This window comes from Nicotiana tabacum, chromosome 19 (genome assembly GCF_000715075.1).
Source record: "Nicotiana tabacum cultivar K326 chromosome 19, ASM71507v2, whole genome shotgun sequence".
NCBI lineage: Eukaryota > Viridiplantae > Streptophyta > Magnoliopsida > Solanales > Solanaceae > Nicotiana > Nicotiana tabacum.
Genome location: NC_134098.1, coordinates 138,583,298 through 138,602,556, shown reverse-complemented (window position 1 = coordinate 138,602,556; position 19,259 = coordinate 138,583,298). Strand labels below are relative to the sequence as shown.

Sequence of the window (19,259 nt, the reverse complement as noted above, 5' to 3'; positions counted from 1 at the left end):
CTGGATTATGGAGCTCCAGTGTATAAACTTCCAACATATAAAATTCTAGCACATTATGCTGGAATCTCATATGTAAAAAATTCGAATTTCAGCATATTATGTTGGAATTTTTTCGGATTTTTAAGATTAGTTTTGTTCAAATTTTATCTTTACATGAACTAAATTTTGATCACTTTTAAAATTGCGACTATTTTTCAATTATTAGCTGTGACTATTTGTGATTTTGTCCCATTAGTCGGGGAACGGGATGATCCATTCAAGACCTGGCTACCGTCTTTTGCACGTGAGCGATACACCATCAGCTTTAGTTGCTCTATATTTAAATAATCGAAGATCTTGAAGATTCTATGTTATTTGTCTCCAACAATCTTTGCCTTTTAAAAACCGTGGCTTGTTCTACTTACCCTGAATTGTTGAATTTTCAAAAAAAGGAAAACTTCTTTAAGTAATAAGATTTCTATGTAGAAAATACCACAACAGGGGTGGTGGTGCAGTTGGCTAGCGCGTAGGTCTCATAGCTTCTGAGAAATCCTGAGGTCGAGAGTTCGAGCCTCTCTCACCCCATCCCTTTTTTATTCATCCCTTTCATTTATTTTTCCTAGTATAATAATCCTATTCTTTTTATTCCGATAAATGGCTATCTTCTTAGTTACCATAAGGCTTTTGCCTTCGATGATGAGGTTGGATCTGAAAATCATGAGATTCGAATCCAATTCTTGCCCATATGTTGGATTCTTCATCATACATCGTTGCACTCGTTACTAATTCCAAGTAGTTTACTGTTGATAATTATCACTATATCGGTGGTGCTGGAAAGGAAAACTGGAATAATAAAAAAACAAGCAGCAACTTTAAATTACCGCCACATGGGGTTGGGGAGAAGTTTGAAGGTAATATGCAGAAATTGGGAAGTAGTTTTTGCAAAAGACTTACAATTCAACCTCAAATCAGTTTTGATGGATAAGCAAATGGTTAAATCTAGAATAAATACTGGAACATCATTATTTGTCCCTCTTGTTCTTTCCCAGCATTTCGCTGGGTGTTGATATTGTACATTATACATAATCAACCCTCAAAATTGCCTATGACTACAACTATGCTACATAGAATCATTGAGGAATCAAAGCTAATATCGTCGGTGCATGTATGTAGAGCAAACAGCAGAAGTATCTGAAACCCAAAGCAGGAATATTTTGGAAGTATCAAAGAGCTACGAGCTATCTCACACTGTTTGGAGTTTTAGCCTTGTTTAGATTGGCAAGTTCTTCTATGAGCTTTCTCTCTTCACTGCTCAACCGTTTTGGAATCTCTACTTGCACTCTCACCAATTGATCGCCCCTCATATTCGGTTTGCTGAGGTATGGCACCCCTTTTTTGGCCATTACCAGTGTTGTCCCTGGCTGGGTACCTGATGGAATCTTTAGATCAACCATTCCATCAACTGTAGGAACCTTCATAGTTGTACCCAAGATCGCATCAATGTAAGAAACTTTGCAATTATAGAGAATATTGGTGTCATCCCGTTTTAGTACAGGATCTGGGAGAACTTCAATCATGACAAAAAGATCTCCAGGGGGTCCACCTCTCCTTCCTGCATTACCTTCTGAACGAACCCTTAAACGGCTACCTGAATCTACACCAGGTGGAACTTTCAAACTAATGCGCTTTGACTTCCTCACTCGGCCATCACCATTGCAGGTGCTGCAAGGAGTAGAGATCTCTCCAGTCCCTCCACAAGCAGAGCATGTTGTCACCTGCTGGAAGACACCCAGTGGGGTCCTTGCTGACGACACAACCTGCCCTTGCCCACCACAGGTGTTACATGTCGATGGTTTAGTCCCAGGCTTTGCACCTGATCCATCACAGGTGCCACAGGTTTCGAGCCTGCTTATTTCGATCTCCTTCTCAACACCAAATACAGCGTCTTTGAAATTCAACACCAGATTATAGCCCTGGTCTTCACCTTCGGTGGCTCGGTTCCGTGAACCTCTGCCTCCCATACCCATGCCGCCCATACCACCAAAGCCGTCGAACAAAGACTCGAACAAATCAAAGGCATTGCTAAAATCCTATGAATAAGGAAAAATACGTCAAGATTACATGGGCGATATAACCATCTGCTACTATTGCTAAATTTTCTCAAAAAGTAAGAAATTCTCACCCCCATGCCACCCATGCCAGCTCCTTTAAGGCCAGCCTCCCCGTATTTGTCATATATGGAACGTTTCTCATCATCGGACAAAACCTATCGCAAAATAATATATGCCATAAGAAGTGATTGCAATATTCTTCCATCATGGTCATCACTTTTCAGTTACCTATTAAAAGCACACAAGGCACCAAGAGAAAGAAAACTACCTCATAAGCATTGCTGATCTCCTTAAATTTCTGTTCAGCTCCAGCTTCTCTACAACACGGTGAACATGAATGCACATAAGGATCTTACATACCGTAAAAATAAAATACTACATTAACAATGACTATGCACCTTCATATGAATATATACTTACACATGTCAATAGGAAACTAAAGCTTGTAGGTTACAACTAATAACACTTAATAGCAATCTTGAACATCTCACTTTTATTCTTTTTCAGAAGATACATTTCACTAGTAGCTGGTGTGACCTTTCCAGTAAATGCTTCATAAAAATGCCTCATTTTTTTGGTCAGTTACAGTGATTAGTGACCAAATACCTCAATTGTTATTGCCCCACCTTTCCTTTTACTAATCGAAAAAATAACCCTTAGATTTCATGGTTGGAATCATATGAATATGTTCTGCTAATTTCCGTGTATTTCAAACATACTACAGAAGCAACAACATCTACGTCTCAGACCCAAACAAGTTGGGGTCGGCAATATGGATTCCCATTCCTTTCATTAAGCTTAACTCATATCATCATCATCATCACCAAAATAAAATAAAGTTAAAAAAATATATATATATAAACAACAACAACAACAACAATAATAATAATAATAATAATAAGTGTTATCAAAGGCGCGCTTAAGCCTTGAATCGAGGCTCAAAACATGTTGAGCGCTTCGCCTCGCTTAACAGTCGCTTCAGGTGTTGTCATCAAGGCTCTAAGGCATACTATTCCTTGCTAACGAGCGTAATCCAGAAGAGGCGACACTAAACAATTGATATTTCACTTTATCGTAAATTTTCCTCAATTTCTTTGTCCATATATTTAGTATTCATGCTTATAAATATTAGTCTTGGACTACGCATACATATTTATAATTTTTCTTCATTTGCGCCTTTCTTCATTAACGCCCATGCTTATTTGCGCTTTGCGCTTAAAACCCCAACAGACCTTAGAGCTTTTTTGCGCTTTTCGCCTTTGATAACACTGCTAATAATTCTCTACCAGTCTAAAACCTATTCCCAAGTCCCAACTAGTAGGTATCACCTTTATGGATTTTCCTCTTCATTGTGCATTATCTTTAGCTAAGTCTGCATTTCCAAGGGTTTATATGTCGACCTACAAATCCTTGGAATCAATGCAGACTAAGCTAGGTCAAAAGACCAACAAATTCTTGGAATCAATGAAGACTTAGTTAAAGATAGGGCACAAGGGAAGAGAAAAATCTATATAGGTAAAAAGCATGTTAGTAAGAAACAATTAGTGGTTTTTCATGTACAGAGACAAACAATTAGTGCAAGGACACAGTAATGTGGCTTTTCAAATAAAGATGAGACAAATACCATGGCAATACCTTGCAGCAGCAACTTGCAGCGTTTTCAGTATTTACCCTCTCAAAGATTAAAACAGAACCTTGATTTTCTATCTAGACAAGATCTGCTATTTTACGGTAAATTTCACATGTCCACTCCAAAATAACCAACCAAAGAAAATCTCAATGAAGTCCATCTTCCCCCATAACTATTCCTTAATGTCTAAAACTTCACTTTCTACTATTATTCTCCGCACAAAAGAAGGAAAAAACCAAAGTTGTAAAGAGGTCAATCATCTGATCTTGAACAGGAAAACGCGATCCTTCGACAAGATACAGAAGAAAAATTTAAAGCTAGAGAAAAAGCTAAGTATGTACTACTCCATATCATCTTTTAACAGCAAGACCACAGTAGAAGGCATCACATCTCAGATTTACAGGAACTATAAGCAAAATCTATGAAAGAATTCAACCAACTGATCTAGAATAGGTAAACATGACTCTTCAACAAGATGCAGAAGTAAAGTTAAAGCTAGAGAAAAGGCCAAATATGCACTACTTTATACCATCTTTCAACAAAAAGACCACAGTAAAAGGCATCACATCAGAATTCCAGGAACTATACTCACTTGTTCACATCAGGATGATAACTCCTTGCAAGCTTTCGATACGCTAATACAAGAAAAAAATGGAGAATTAGGAACATAACATGACAGCCAACAATGTACATTTTTCAACTACTTGGTTCTAAGAGCAACCTATATATAGTTCTAAATTACAGTCACAATTTAAAGATACAAATGATTAGCAGAAAATAGTTTGAGTATGTAAATGAAGGTGGTACTCACCACTTTTTATTTCCGATTTGTTAGCATTTTTAGATACACCAAGGACATCATAGTAATCCTGTGAAAGATGTAACACATTCAACCAGCTTTACTATGCATATATATTTACTAAGTCGCACACACATAAATGTAACTCAAATTCTGATCACATAATCACAAACTATAAAAGGGTTTTGCATAGCATCTTACTTTTTCAGCTCTAACAACTAACCGGGTCCCCCTTCGTTGATATTGATTCTTGCTCGACACTGAACTGAAAAGTGCTTGCAGGGATTCTTGACCAAAAAGGGTTGAACTTGGGGATGCTAATGCTCTTATCTTGCTTGAGAAACTGCATAGACGATAACAAGGTCAGTAAGTGTGGACACATGCCACGTAGATACGGGTGTCATCTCTTGGGGTAGAAACATGCCAATTATCATAAACTTCTTAAGTGGAAATAGTATAATTTAGGAAAAGAATTTGAACTTGCCCCTAACAATAGGTAAGAAATTCAATTTTCAATCATCTCTCTTATGTCATAAAGGCCAAAATAGCAAGTACATGCTTATGTGCGTAAAAAGACAAGTCAAGTTCTCACAAGCATGGCTGATCAAATTAAAGAAGGGTATCCTCCAAACAAGAACACATGAACGACATACTTATCATTACTTTTTGGATCAGCCATGGGGTTGGGCTGGATCAATGTTTCATTTGTCTTTCATGCATAATTCATTGGGTAAGTGGGGGAACAACAATCACCTTCAAATTCACAGCCTACCTGAAATACAGGAGTCATACCTAGAAAATTTACTAGTTCCTGATGTCTCTATTCAGAAGAGGACAACAAAGATTCTCTCTTGTAAATTAAATTGCACCACCTATTACGTAACAAACAAAGTTCGGATGAATGACTTTACAGCATGTCACATTCAGAGTTTGAAGATGTCTAAAACAATATATTAGGGAATAGGCTGTAATGTTAACCAGGCATTATAAAAAGATCAGCGCAAGAATGACTTGACAACCTATGAGAGTTTTAAAATGTTGAAATGAAAATATTTGGCAAAAGGGTGGGGGTTTAACAGGTAAATACCCAAAAATATAACAAGATCAGTTGTCACAGATAAAGCAGAAATATTTCCAGAAAATCCATAAAAATTTAGAAAGAAAGCACGGTTCTTATACAACAAATAAGTGATTCGCATTCAAGAATGCCCTAGCATGACGCACCAAAATGGAGATGCTGTTAATTTATTGGTAACATAAGATTTTGGCAGAAACTGAGGCTGAACTCCCCACTGGGCGACCCATGTGCTTCCACAAGGTATGATTGCCATCCAATATACTGCAAGTACATCGAGCATAACATCAAATAAGTTTCATTCAGGAACACATTGCAAGTTAAAGTATAGCACTTAAAGCATTCTGAATTTCTGACAGAGGGATAGATTTTTTCTGCTAATCCACAAGAAGATGGGCAAAGCCACAAAGGGGGAAAGATCCACCTTAATTTACAAAAGTGGAAGTGATTGAGAATCTATAGCTACGCACAGTCACACTAGCACGGTCGATTTGCTTACACTGTTTAACGAATAACGTAAATACAGATAGTAATCACCTAAGAAAGAACAATTTGAAATAGAAGAGCAGCCCTACCCCACCCCTTAAAGTAAGACATTACTCTGCACCAATTCATGGTTATTGTGGGAAAATCGAAATTAGATGTCATTATCATACCCAATGATTTGGAAATAAAGATTCAACAAATTCTTTACAGGCTTTCCACTTACATTGATATATATTATTAACAAATACAAGACGCCTAAAGAACTGGTATTAACACATAATTAAATGGAAAAAAAGCACAAAATTAAACGCATAATATAGTAAGCAAACAGGATAAAGTTTTAGAGCAGAGCGTAGTAAACAGGTGTCAACCATACAAAACGAAAGCGAATACGCATAGTGTGTTCCTTTATCTACGTCTTTACTCAATACAATTGGAGTTCAATAACCTACGAAAGACTGAACTAGGTAGCGGACCTGTGACTGTGCTATGGGCCGGAGCTCTGTGATAGCGAGGGGCCGCTGCGGCAACGAAGACGGCGACGATAGTGTGGTGGTTGAGACTTGAGAGCAGTAATTGAGAAGTTTAGCTTCTATCAGGCGAAAAGCGAGTTAAGAGTGGAAGATGAGGCTCCCAAAAGACGAGAGAGAAAAAGGGGTTTCGAGAATACCCACCTATGGGCTATCTGCAGTTATACCACTAGGCTTCAATAGTGGTTCGCTGTAAAAGGGCACATCTGCCTTACCAATTGAATAAATATCTGGCCCATTTTCGTAACGTGATTAATATTTTACATAATAATTTTATACATGTGACAGCTTATATATGATTATTAATCGAATTTAATATTTTTTATTTCTATTATATATTTTTATATATAAGAAATATTAAATTATTTATGTATTTACAAATTTTAGTTTTATGATTTTGATCGGAAGATTATATGTGAAATTTTAGCGAAGCTAAGCGCAATAGTTTTGCGTTTGACTACCTTACTAATAATTGAAGAAATCTCATTAGGCCAGTTTGCTCTCCTTTTGGCTAGTTGAAAGTTGAAACCTAACTCAAAGTAATGGTGCGACCTGTATTGCATTAACTTTTATCATTCGGATAAAATGTTTGTTTACCCTTAAAATTGGATAACAATTAAACTTATAATGTGATTCTAAGAACACGTGATTTCACTTAATACCAATTGATAAATATGAAGATTAATAATAGAAATAAACTATAAAGTAAAGCAAACCAGTGTTAGAATGGAACTCATCCCTCAAGTTTGGATACCCTCGAATTGGTTGATGTAAGAACAATCAAAATATAACAAACTGACGAACAACGGTATAAACGAGAAAGAGAATTATATAATTTTGATATCTGTGAACAATGTGTCCTTACAGATGCTTAATACTCCCCTTTATATAGTTGAGAAATTTTACTTATGGTATAACTCTAGTTACATAAGAAAATACCATGATTAGCTAATTAACCGTTCCTAATTTGATCCGTTCCGAGATTTTCGCCATAATCTTCGATCAATCACGGATATTTCGCATTTCCGTTATTATGTTATTTTTTATCTTGCTCGATTCCTGTCTTATTCGGTCTCGATCGTTGCTGGCCTCGATCCAAGTACCTTGAATCCCGAATTTGGTACTTTATCCTCGTACCTTGGTCTGATCCACTACGGGACCGACCTTCGATGCAGCTCTCTGGTCCCGGTCAGATAGAAAAATTAGGTGGGCTCGGTTTTAACCGTATACAAATAGTCCCCTTGTTGTTTGGAGTGTAATGACAAGAAACGAATTGAGCCTTCGATTTTTACCTCGACCTGACATGACGTCACCAACGTGTCATAGGCGTTGGAAGTGACCGAAACGTCCCGTCGGTACAGTTTTCCAAGTCATTAATGAGTGTCAGTTGGTGGTCGGCCACTAGTGCCTTTGAACCGTCGTCGTGAATCCAATAAATAGACCCCTTCCTCATTGATTCAAAATTTACTTTCACTTCCTTATAATCTCCAAAGCTTTTACATCTCTTAAGTTCTTCATTTTTACAAATCTTCAGGTTTTGCTGTTAATCCTTTCTCAAACGCCAAGTCCTATTATCTTCCTCTCCTTTAAACTTACACAAAAAGGGCCAAAAAATCGAAAACAGTACCACAAAAAGAAGCCGTTTCATCTTCCCAATCGGTTGGTGGGAAAACTCCGGTGGAACCCCGTCTTGAAGAATGCATTCCTGGGGGGGTGCGCGCTAAACTCCAATTTCAAGATCGATAAAGCCTCGTCGATTCCTGGTCGATGCGAGCCAGTGTCGAGGTATCTATGCTCGATAATTGAGGGATACCTTAAGCAGGTAAAGAAAGACTGCAACTGGGAGGGCAAAGAGGTGGTGATCCCGACCCCCGAAGAAGACATCACCACCCATGTGGAAGGGTTTCTAAGTGTTTACACTTACCCTTTCACACTGGCCCCCCTCGACCCCATCATCGTTGATTTTTGCCGTCAATATCGAATAACCCTAGGCCAAATCCATCCTTCCTTTTGGCGAATTGTTATTCTGCTCCGATTCATCGTGAGCAAAATCGAGGGGCTCCCTTTCACTGTTACACCCCATATTTTTGTACGTGAAAGTACGCCATAAATAAATTTATAAAAGCTCGAAAATGAGATGTTACATTCCGCATTTTTGTACGTTAAAATTTTATCGTAAGTTAATCAGCGTAAGTTCGGGAATGAGATTATTTGGAGATTATAAGCATTATGCTACTTCAAACAAGTGATGAGTAAATTCATGAAGGTGAGAGGGTAAGCAAATCAAAGAAAATGAATTTTCGTCAAAGTTTGACATTTTTAGATAAAATACGGTCCAAGCTATAATACCCCGTATTTATGGACTCGTGTCATACAAGGTACCATATGACCATGATATTATGATGTATAAGGTGTATTAAAAATAAGTAGTATTTTAAGTAATTTGAGATAATTCTTAATTATATGGGTAATTGATTAATTATTGGTTTAATGGGAGATTAACCATGTAATTAAGGATTTATGGATAATTGTAGGTGGGGACAAAGCCCCCCCTCACGCCCATGTGGCAGCAAGTAGAGGAGGATTGGATATGACTTGACTTTGGACAATTAATTAAGACGACACATGGATAATCTTCTAAGACACTTCCTTGTAAACACATAGAAAGAGGAGTCATAATACGTATCCCTACTCTTGTCATGAATGAATACCGAGAGTCCATTTCGTAAGTGGGTTATACAAATGCAAAGCCAAGAACTCTTGTCTTGAATGAATGCCGAGAGTCCATTTCGTAAGTGGGTTTTACATTTGCAAAGCCAAGAACTCTTATCTTGAATGAATACCAAAATTCATTTGGCAAATGAGTTATACAGAATACAAAGCCAAGGACGATAGTCACTCCATAATATTATAGCAACGAGATTTTTCGATTCTAAGAGAGTATGGCGTAATCCTTCTCAAGAATATCACACGGATTTTTCCCTACTCCAAGTATGTTAAGGCTATCCCTTCATTCCTTTTGGCATGATCTATAGGACACGAACGAAACGAGCAAATTCACAATTTCCATAAATGACTTTATTCATAGAAATACTAGGGGTGTCTATATTCTTGATTCCCCATGTGAATTATTATTATATCTTCTGTTCATGGGTCTCAGAAAAATACGTATTTGATAAAATTTATCTGACAGGCATATTACTTTTTTATGACATTCCGAGAAATCTTATTAACGTATTTCTTATGCATTTCATGCATTTATACATATACATTGACCCATGACCAGATGTCGTTATATACGTATATATTATATGTATATGGGGTATGAAAAAAGATTACGGCGTTATATATGCACCACCACCTGATCAATTGGTATACGTTGATGATTTGCCCACAGTGGTCGAAATGATATGATGGGATGCCCTCAGAGGCTTGATGATGTTATGAACGCATATACCTATGCATAGTATGACATTTATACGCATATGCATGACATTATAAAAAATAAAATGATTCTTAGAGCTATGCAGACGTACATGTCGAGTTTTTTACTCCATGTTTCTCTCATGTTTATTACTTACTGATTTTTATTCCTTACATACTCGATACATTATTTGCACTGACGTCCCTTTTGCCTGGGGATGCTGCATTTCATGCCCGCAGGTCTCGATAGACAGGTCGAGAGTCCTCCAAGTAGGCGATCAGCTCAATGGAAGATGTTGGTGCACTCTATTTGCTCCGGAGTTGCTTGTTTGGTCAGTACGATTTAGATGTGTATTGTTTGGTACGTCGGGGCTCTGTCCTGACCTTTATGACAATTATGTATTTTTAGAGGCTTGTAGACAAATGTCATATACGTAAAAGATTGCATGGCCTTGTCGGCCTATGTTCAGTGTACGAGTAGTTATTTTGGTCTTAGAGGCACATATGTCTTATGTATAAGTTGGTATTACATGTTGTATTCTACTTATCTCACGGCATCCTCTCCGACTCAGTTATCTATGATAGTATGATACGAAAAGATATGTTATGTTGGTACTCGGTTGAATAAAATACCGGGTGCCCGTCGCGGCCCATCGATTTGGGCCGTGACATTCACCCTCGATCACCTTATCAGATTGTATAGCCCCCGTCTCTATCGAGGCGGGTTAATAAAACTCCAACGTCGGGCTAATAAAGTATTGTTCTTGAGCATAGACGAGGACAAAGATCGAGGATGGATGACCCGGTTCGTTTGAGTGAGGACTTCCGACCTAATCCTAACCGAGAAGATGTCATTTCTTGAGACATGGAACATGAATCGTAAGTATCGTCTCACTGTTAGCTTCCATGTATTATTTATTCCTTTGTCTTTTCTCATCGATGTCTTTTTCCATGATGTAGCGGTCGCTTGGATGCCACATGCGATTCCCGACCTCGAGAACTGGGTTCAGAACCTGGCCTCGACCTCTACATACGTTGAGCTCTCATGGCGCGAATTATCAAAGGGCCGATGGGAGGCCAAGACTCATGGTAAGACCATTTTTGTGTATTTGATTATTCGATTAAGATGCTCTTCTTCTACTTATTCAATTTTTCTCGTGTACATGCCTGGGCAATGATGCGGTCATGAGGCCTCTATCTGGTGAGGAGGAGACTTCGATCTTGGCACCGAATCGACGAATTACAAAAAGAGGAAAAAGACCTCAACCTCCAAGGATCCAGAACCTAAGAAGAAGAAGGCTCGTAAGCCAAAGAAGAACATCATCCTTCTGACCGAAGACTCTGTTCGGCATCTAAGGGAGGAAGATGAAGAAGAGGAAGAAGATGACTCCGGGCTGGTGGCCCGAGTGGGAATAAGCACCGAGTCTCCAAAGACCACTAAATCGGTGAAGGCTGCAGAGACTCCATCTTGAGATAAGGGGGTCTCGGGAAGAGACTTGGGCGAGGTCCCCGAGTCATCGAGGATTGAAGATGCCTCCCACCATAATGAGCCAACGGTGGGTACGGCTGTAGGGGCTATTATCGAGGCCCCTCGAGATAGAGAGAACGCCCCAAGTGATCCACTTGGGGTAATAGAAATTGGAGGCTCCCCGATGCTCCCCTCGTTTTCTAAGGAGATGATTCAAGAGGCTCGGGCCTTGAAGACCCCTTCCATCATAGGATCCCACGGAAGGGAGGACCCCTTCCGTGATTACTTTACTGGGGTCGAAGATGCTACCGGCCTGAGCGACTTGGAGGTCTCGAGGAAGGACTCAGGCAAGGCATCGAGCCTTTTCAATGAAGCGCAGCAAGCTCTGAATCGGGTAAGCCTTAACTCTCTTTGTTGGTATTACTCTTGTGTTCATTTTTCTCTTCCTGTCTAACTTCTTTTCTTTTTTTTGCGTAGGCCTCGGCGCTTCATCGGGAAGTATTTTCTCGTTCTCGAGCTGAGCTGAGTCGGTACGAGACCGACATTCAAAGGCTTACCGAGGAGAGGAATTCCCTCAATCTTCTCGGTGGGCAAAAAGAAGAAAAGATCAAGGACCTCCGAGCCGAGTTAGCCACGGATCACAAAGATCATACCAACCTGATCGAGTAGGTAATAAAAATCTTAAAAGCTTATGGGCTCGATTCGGGAATGGTGGCTACCATTTCAATCTCACAGCTGCAGCAGAAGGTCGAGAGGATCAAGCAATTCCGCAAAGAGGTCGACATGATGAAGGCAGAAACCTTGGGGTGGAAAGAAAGTATGGATCGCTTTGCTGCTGGAAAAGAGGCTGCTCGAGCCCAATTGTCGTCGGTTAAAAGTAAGCTTCGATGCATGAATGAGAAGAGCTTAGCTCAGACAAAGAAAATAGAGGAGCTCGAGGCTCGGTTGGCTTCCAAACTTGCAAAGGCCAAATATGATGCCGAAAAGGCAAAGGCAGAGGCGATCATGGCCATCTACTGGGCAGATGTTGAAGCCAGTCAAGTCCAAGCAAGAGAGGCAGCCGGGACCGCTCAAACTTGAGCACATTGGATTGTTGAACTTGCCAAATGCCAATCTCGGAGGGAAACCCTCGAGGAGATCCACGCTCGAGGTTTCGATCTTACCGACGAGATAATAAAGACTAGAGAGCATGAAGACGATGCTAGAGCACTGGCCTCTTTCGATGATGATGATGATGATGGCATCAAGAGCGGGTCCGAGAATGGGGAGGACCTCGATGGAGAGGAATCTATCCCTGAGGAAAATTAGGAATCTTGGGCTTTTTCATTTTTAATTTTTTGTGCGGGACCCTGATCGGTCCTTGTAAATATCTTCGTATATATATATATATATATATATATAAAAGATCTTTTTTCTTTTTGACTTGTCCTTATTCTATTTCCTGCCTCATGAAAATTCTATTTCATTAATGCCTTCATGCCTTATGGAGATTTTGCTCATAAGTTTGAGACTTTAAGCAACTAGACCGAAGTCGGACTAGTGTAGTCTTAATCGAGTGAGTACTTGTTCGAACTCGGAGTAGGGTGACCCTTAGGTTTTAATTGAGTGAGAATGATTTCTCGAACTCATAAATAAAATGGCCCTTTAGGCTCTTCAATTAGGCCGATACAACCATAGTAAAAAGAATGGCTTTCTCCCCCTTTTCGGGTTGAAAAGTTTATTGTTTAGTCATATAAAATCTGTTGTACCTTAGCATGAAATAAGGGATTTGCTCGAGAATTCAGACGATTCAGTACCCATTTAGGGTTTTCAAGGGTCAATATTATCGAGACCCTTTGTTTCGTAATGCTTTAGCATAAAATAAAGAATTTGTTCGAGAGTTCGAACGACTTTGTACCCATTAGGGTTTTCGAGGGTCGATATTATCGAGACCCTTTGTTTCGTAATGCCTTTGCATAAAATAAATAATTTGTTCTAGAGTTCGAACGACTTTGTACCCATTAGGGTTTTCGAGGGTCGATATTATCGAGACCCTCAGTAATTCAGTCGAGGGTAGCCTTTTTAACTGGTTTATGAAAATATTCGAAGGCTTGTTTTATAACGAAAATCGTACGTCTCTGAACCGCGTTAATTTGGTTGTAGCCTTTAGCTTGTGATTCGCCTTTTGGTCTTGCTCCCCTGTTATACTTCGAACTTGTTCGAAGTATCAGTCTCCGAGTGGGGTGGCCGTGGCCTATAAAATTGAGGGTTGCCTTTTTAAGGTCTTACGATCTCAAGGTTTTAGTAATTCGATCATGTCGATTTTTTGGATGGCAGTCCCCGAGTGCGGGGTCAATTGTTCGAACTTTAGTTGTGACCGACCCTTAAGCTAGTTTCCATAATAGATCATAAGCACGACATTGTAAAGTAAAAATTTCTCTAAGGCATGAAATATCTGGCAAGGAAAAATACTTTTTTCAATAGATTAACATGCGTACATGTTTGCCATTAGGGCTCGAGTAATCTACATGTGCATGGTTCGTTCGACCGTTTGACCCTTACAAAATTTACCTATCGAGACCCTGTCAGCACGAAGTATTTTCCTTGTAACTATCCGAGGGTGATGCCCCCCAGTATTCGAGATTGATTGTAAAGGAGCCTCAGATACTGTTGAATTGCTCTAAGTTTAGCACGAACAATGATTGCCTCGTTAAAAACCTAGCCGGAAAAACCTATTTGGGACAAAAAAATGGTCTAAGGAAAAAAGAGTGCAACGCGTGCTTTCAAACCTAAGGACTTTATGTTTGAAGAATCCTTTGATGTCTTTGATTAAACACCTGCAAATGGTTAGTATAAAATATAAACGAAAGTGAAGAAGGTCGTACCTTAACAATAATATCGTTTGAGGAGTGATATGTTCTAATTGTTTGGTAATTGTTCGCCGTTCATCGTGCCAAGTTTGTAAGATCCCTTTCCGATGATATCGAGGACCTGATACGGTCCCTCCCAGTTCGGGCCAAGTTTTCCTTTGTTTGGGTCTCGAGTATTGAGGGTGACCTTACTCAGAACCAAGTCCCCGATTTTAAAGTGTCGAAGATTGGTTCTTCGATTGTAGTACCTTTCGATCTGCTATTTCTGTGCCGCCATTCGAACGAGGGCGGCTTCCCATTTTCATCTAGCAATTCGAGGCTTGTATTCATAGCCTCGTGATTTGACTCTTCCGTTGCATATCGAAACCTGATGCTGGATTCCCCGACTTCAATCGGGATCAGAGCTTCGACGCCATATACTAAAGAGAATGGTGTTGCCCCCGTACTGGATTTTGGTGTTGTTCGATATGCCCAAATGACTTTGGGCAATATTTCTCTCCATTTTCCCTTAGCGTTGTTCAATCTTTTCTTTAGATTTTGAATGATGGTCTTATTTGTCGATTCGGCCTGTCCGTTCCCACTAGGATGATATGGCGTTGACAAGATCCTTTTTATTTTGTGATCTTCGAGAAACTTTGTCACTTTGCTGTCGACGAATTGCTTTCCATTGTCGCATACGATCTCGGCAAGCATCCCGAATCGATATATAATGTGGTCCCAGATGAAGTCTACGACTTCTTTCTCTCTAATTTTCTCGAAAGCATGGGCTTCAACCCACATAGAGAAATAGTCAGTCATAAACAAAATAAATTTAGCTTTACCTGAGGCCGATGGTAGAGGGCCGACTATATCTATTCCCCATTTCATGAATGGACATAGGGATAAGACTGAGTGGAGTTGCTCTCCGGGTTGGTGAATCATTGACGCATACCTTTGACATTTGTCGCACTTTCGAACAAACTCTTTTGTATCCTTTTCCATATCGTCCCAATAGTATCCTACTCTGATGACTTTGTGAACCAATGATTCGACACCGGAATGATTTTCGCATGTGCCCTCGTGGATTTCTCGTAGGACGTAGTTGGTATCTCCTGGTCCCAAACATATTACCATTGGTCCATCGAATATCATTCTATATAGTGTTCCATCTTCGGCCAATGTGAATCGTGCGGCCTTCGAACGTAGAGTCCACGATTCTTTAGGATCCGATGGAAGCTTCCCATTCTTTAGGTACTCTATATATTTGTTCCTCCAATCCAGGTCAGACTTGTGGAGTTGATTTCGGCATGGCCTTCTTCGATTACTGACCTTGAAAGTTGTATGATAGTCCCCGAGCTAATCTCGTCGTCTTCGACTGATGACCCCAAATTTGCAAGGGCATCGGCCTCGCTGTTTTGTTCTTGAGGCACATGTTATAGGGTCCATTCTTTAAACCGATGTAGAGTCACCTGTAATTTGTCCAAGTACCTCTGCATTCGATCTTCTCGAACCTCGAAGGTTCTGTTGACTTGGTTTACCACAAATAGGGAGTCACATTTGGCCTCAATGACCTCTGCTCCCAAACCTTTAGCTATCTCGAGACATGCAATCATGGCCTTATACTCGGCCTCATTGTTAGTTAACTTAGAAGTTTTGATAGCTTGTCTAATTGTATTACCCGTGGGCAGCTTCAAAACGATGCCTAGCCCGGACCCCTTCACGTTCGAAGCGTCGTCTGTGAAGAGGGTCCATATCCCCGATGATGTACCCGACTTTAATAGTTCCTTTTCGACCTCGGGTACGAGGACTGGCGTAAAGTCAGCCACGAAGTCCGCTAAGATTTGAGACTTGATGGTCGTTCGGGGTTGATACTCGATATCGTACCCACTAATCTCGACGGACCATCTGGACAATCGCCCCGAAAGTTCGAGCTTATGCAAAATATTTCGAAGGGGATAAGTAGTCACCACACAGATCGGGTGACACTAAAAATATGATTTTAATTTCCTAGAGGCGCTTATTAGGGCAAGCACTAATTTTTCTAAGTGTGGGTATCGGGTCTCAGCCTCACCTAAAGTTCGACTAACATAGTAAACGGGAAATTGCGTACCTTGCTCTTCTCTAACTAGGACCCCACTTACCGCAATTTTCTAGACTGCTAAGTACAAGTAGAGTTGCTAATCCATTTTCGGAGTATGAAGCAATGGCAGGCTTGAGAGGTACCGCTTTAATTCTTCCAATGCTTGTTGGCATTCCGGGGTCCATGCAAAATTGTTCTTCTTTTTGAGCAGTGAGAAGAACCTGTGACTTCTATCTGAAGACCTCGAGATGAATCAACCTAGGGCGGCTATGCGCCATGTTAATCTTTATACGACCTTAACATTGTCCACGACTGTGATGTCTTCGATATCCTTGATCTTATCGGGGTTGATTTTGATCCCCCGATTTGATACCATAAAGCCGAGGAACTTGCCCGAGCCGACCCCGAATGCACATTTCTCCGCGTTGAGTTTCATATAGTGTTTCCTTAGTATATCGAAGGTCTCCTACAAATGTATCAAATGGTCCTCTGCTCGCAGGGACTTAACTAGCATATCGTCAATATAAACCTCCATTGATTTACCTATTTGTTCTTCGAACATTCGATTTACTAAGCATTGATAAGTGGCACCAGCAATTTTTTAGTCCAAACGGCATTACATTATAACAATAGGTGCAGTACTTAGTGATGAACGAAGTCTTTTCGTGATCCTCCGGGTTCATTTGTATTTGATTGTACCAGGAGTAGGCATCGAGAAAACTAAGGATCTCATGGCCGGCCATGGCATCGATCATATGATCGATATTCGGCAGAGGAAAAAAGTCTTTAAGACATGCTTTATTTAAATATTTATAGTCTACGCACATTCTAAGTTTATTTCCCTTTTTAGGGACTACGACTACGTTTGCTAACCATTCGGGATATTTTACTTCCCGAATGGATCCTATTTTGAGAAGTTTGGCTACCTCGTCCTTGATGAATGTATGTTTTACCTCAGACTGGGGCCTTCTCGTTTGTTTTACCGGGCAGAACTTCGGGTCCAAGCTCAGTCGATGTGTAGTGATCTCTGGCGGGATCCCTGTCATATCTAGGTGGGACCAAGCAAAACAATCCATATTATTGATAAGACATTTAATGAGATTTTTCCTGAGCTCGGGGGTTAACCCCATACCTAGGTATACCTTTCGATCGGGTAAATGCTCGATCAATATGATTTGCTCCAGTTCTTCGACTGCCGATTTGGTGGCGTCGGAATCCTCGGGGATTATGAAGGATCGAGGGATCCAGTAGTCACCGTCCTCATCCATTCCTTGCTTCTCCGACTGAGTCGAGGCTGGTGGTTGTGATTGCTATTTAGCTTCCTATTTTCCTTTGGATTCTGATCCCTTTGTTGACGAAAGTGCCGATATCGGTATTACTTCGTTGACCGCGAATATCTCTTTGGCAGCATGCTGTTCCCCATACACCATTTTTACTCCATCCGGTGTTGGGAACTTCAGTATTTGGTGAAGGGTTGAGGGGACCACCCTCATATTGTGAATCCAAGGTCTTCCGAGCAGTGCATTGTATCTCATATCGCCCTCGATCGCATGAAACTTTATTTCTTGAATAGTTCCGGCTACATTTACTGGTAGGATGATTTCGCCTTTAGTTGTTTCACTCGCCAAGTTGAAGCCATTGAAAATCCAAGTTGCGGGTACGATCTGATCTTGTAGGTCGAGCTGCTCCACGACCCTCGATCAAATAATATTGGCCGAGCTTCCTGGATCAATTAAAACACGTTTAACCTGAATTTTATTCATAAGGATAGATATTACCAAAGCATCATTATGTGGTTGTGATATCCCTTCTGCTTCCTCATCATTGAATGATAAAGTGCCTTCTGGCACATAGTCTCGAGTTCGTTTTTCCCTGGTGATTGATACTTTAGTGCGTTTGAACACGAGCCCTTGTGGAATATCGACCCCACCAACGATCATGTGAATCACGTGTTGTAGTTCTTTCTGCTCGTTTTTCCTTTTCGCATCCCTGTCTTTGAAATGGTTCTTAGCTCGGTCGCTCAAGAATTCTCGAAGGTGACCCTCGTTGAATAGACGGGCCACCTCCTCCCTTAGTTGTCTGCAGTCTTCGGTTCTATGACCATGTGTACCATGGTATTTGCATATTTTATTGGGGTTTCTTTGGGATGGATCAGTTTGTAGGGGTTTGGGGCATCTAGTATCTTTGATTCTCCCAATGGCTGACATAATACTTGATGCGTCGATGCTGAAGTTGTATTCTGATAACTGTGGTACTTCTGTGGGATCGGCATGTTTATCGAAGCCACTTTTGCTCATGAGCCCTCGAGAGCTCTGTCTTCGATCGTTCCTTCGATCATTTTGGATGGGATTGCGTCCTGGGCCGTTGTTTCTACGATCTGCGTTGTATGGTTGATATCGATCTCTGTTCGACCGGGGTTCTCTGTCGATATCCCTTTGAGTTCTGCCGACAGGTATGTTTGGATAAACGGAATCGGAAGGGGTTCCCAATTGGTCATCCTCGACCCTGATCTTTGACGGTACCGATTATGTACATTGGCCCATGTTACCGCTGGATATTCAATTAAATTATGCTTTAGCTGTTGCGATGCCACCAAAATTCGTTCGTTCAAACCCTGAGTAAAGGCTTGAACAGCCCAATCGTCTGTGACCGGTGGTAGTTCCATGCGTTCCATCTGGAACCGAGATACGAATCCCCTCAATATTTCGTTGTCTTTTTATTTCACCTTGAAGAGGTCTGACTTCCTAGTTGCAACCTTTATTGCTATAGCATATGCCTTTATGAATGAGTCTACAAGCATGGCGAAGGAATCGATATAATTAGGTGGCAAATTGTGGTACCATATCCTTT

The 19,259-nt window shown here is 40.5% G+C and overlaps 1 protein-coding gene across 1 annotated transcript; it reads right to left on the bottom strand.

Moving 5' to 3' along the window:
• Nucleotides 1–915: 915 nt before the first annotated feature.
• On the bottom strand, nucleotides 916–6,820 carry LOC107797147 (chaperone protein dnaJ A6, chloroplastic). The gene is made up of 8 exons (XM_016620013.2): nucleotides 6,557–6,820; nucleotides 5,744–5,858; nucleotides 4,721–4,862; nucleotides 4,532–4,589; nucleotides 4,313–4,355; nucleotides 2,359–2,407; nucleotides 2,162–2,245; nucleotides 916–2,069 (listed from the first exon to the last, which is right to left on the bottom strand). Exons 2-8 carry the CDS (start codon nucleotides 5,848–5,850, stop codon nucleotides 1,218–1,220), a joined length of 1,335 nt encoding a protein of 444 aa, XP_016475499.1. The 5' UTR covers nucleotides 5,851–5,858; nucleotides 6,557–6,820; the 3' UTR covers nucleotides 916–1,217.
• Nucleotides 6,821–19,259: the final 12,439 nt, after the last annotated feature.

Coding starts and splice junctions, on each gene's coding strand:
- LOC107797147 (XM_016620013.2), bottom strand. CDS start 5,850: ATGGCAATCATACCTTGTGGAAGCACATGGGTCGCCCAGTGGGGAGTT. Junction 2,408..4,312: donor TATCATCCTGATGTGAACAA/GTGAGTATAGTT, acceptor ACCGTGTTGTAG/AGAAGCTGGAGCTGAACAGA. Junction 2,246..2,358: donor AGATCAGCAATGCTTATGAG/GTAGTTTTCTTT, acceptor ATTTTGCGATAG/GTTTTGTCCGATGATGAGAA.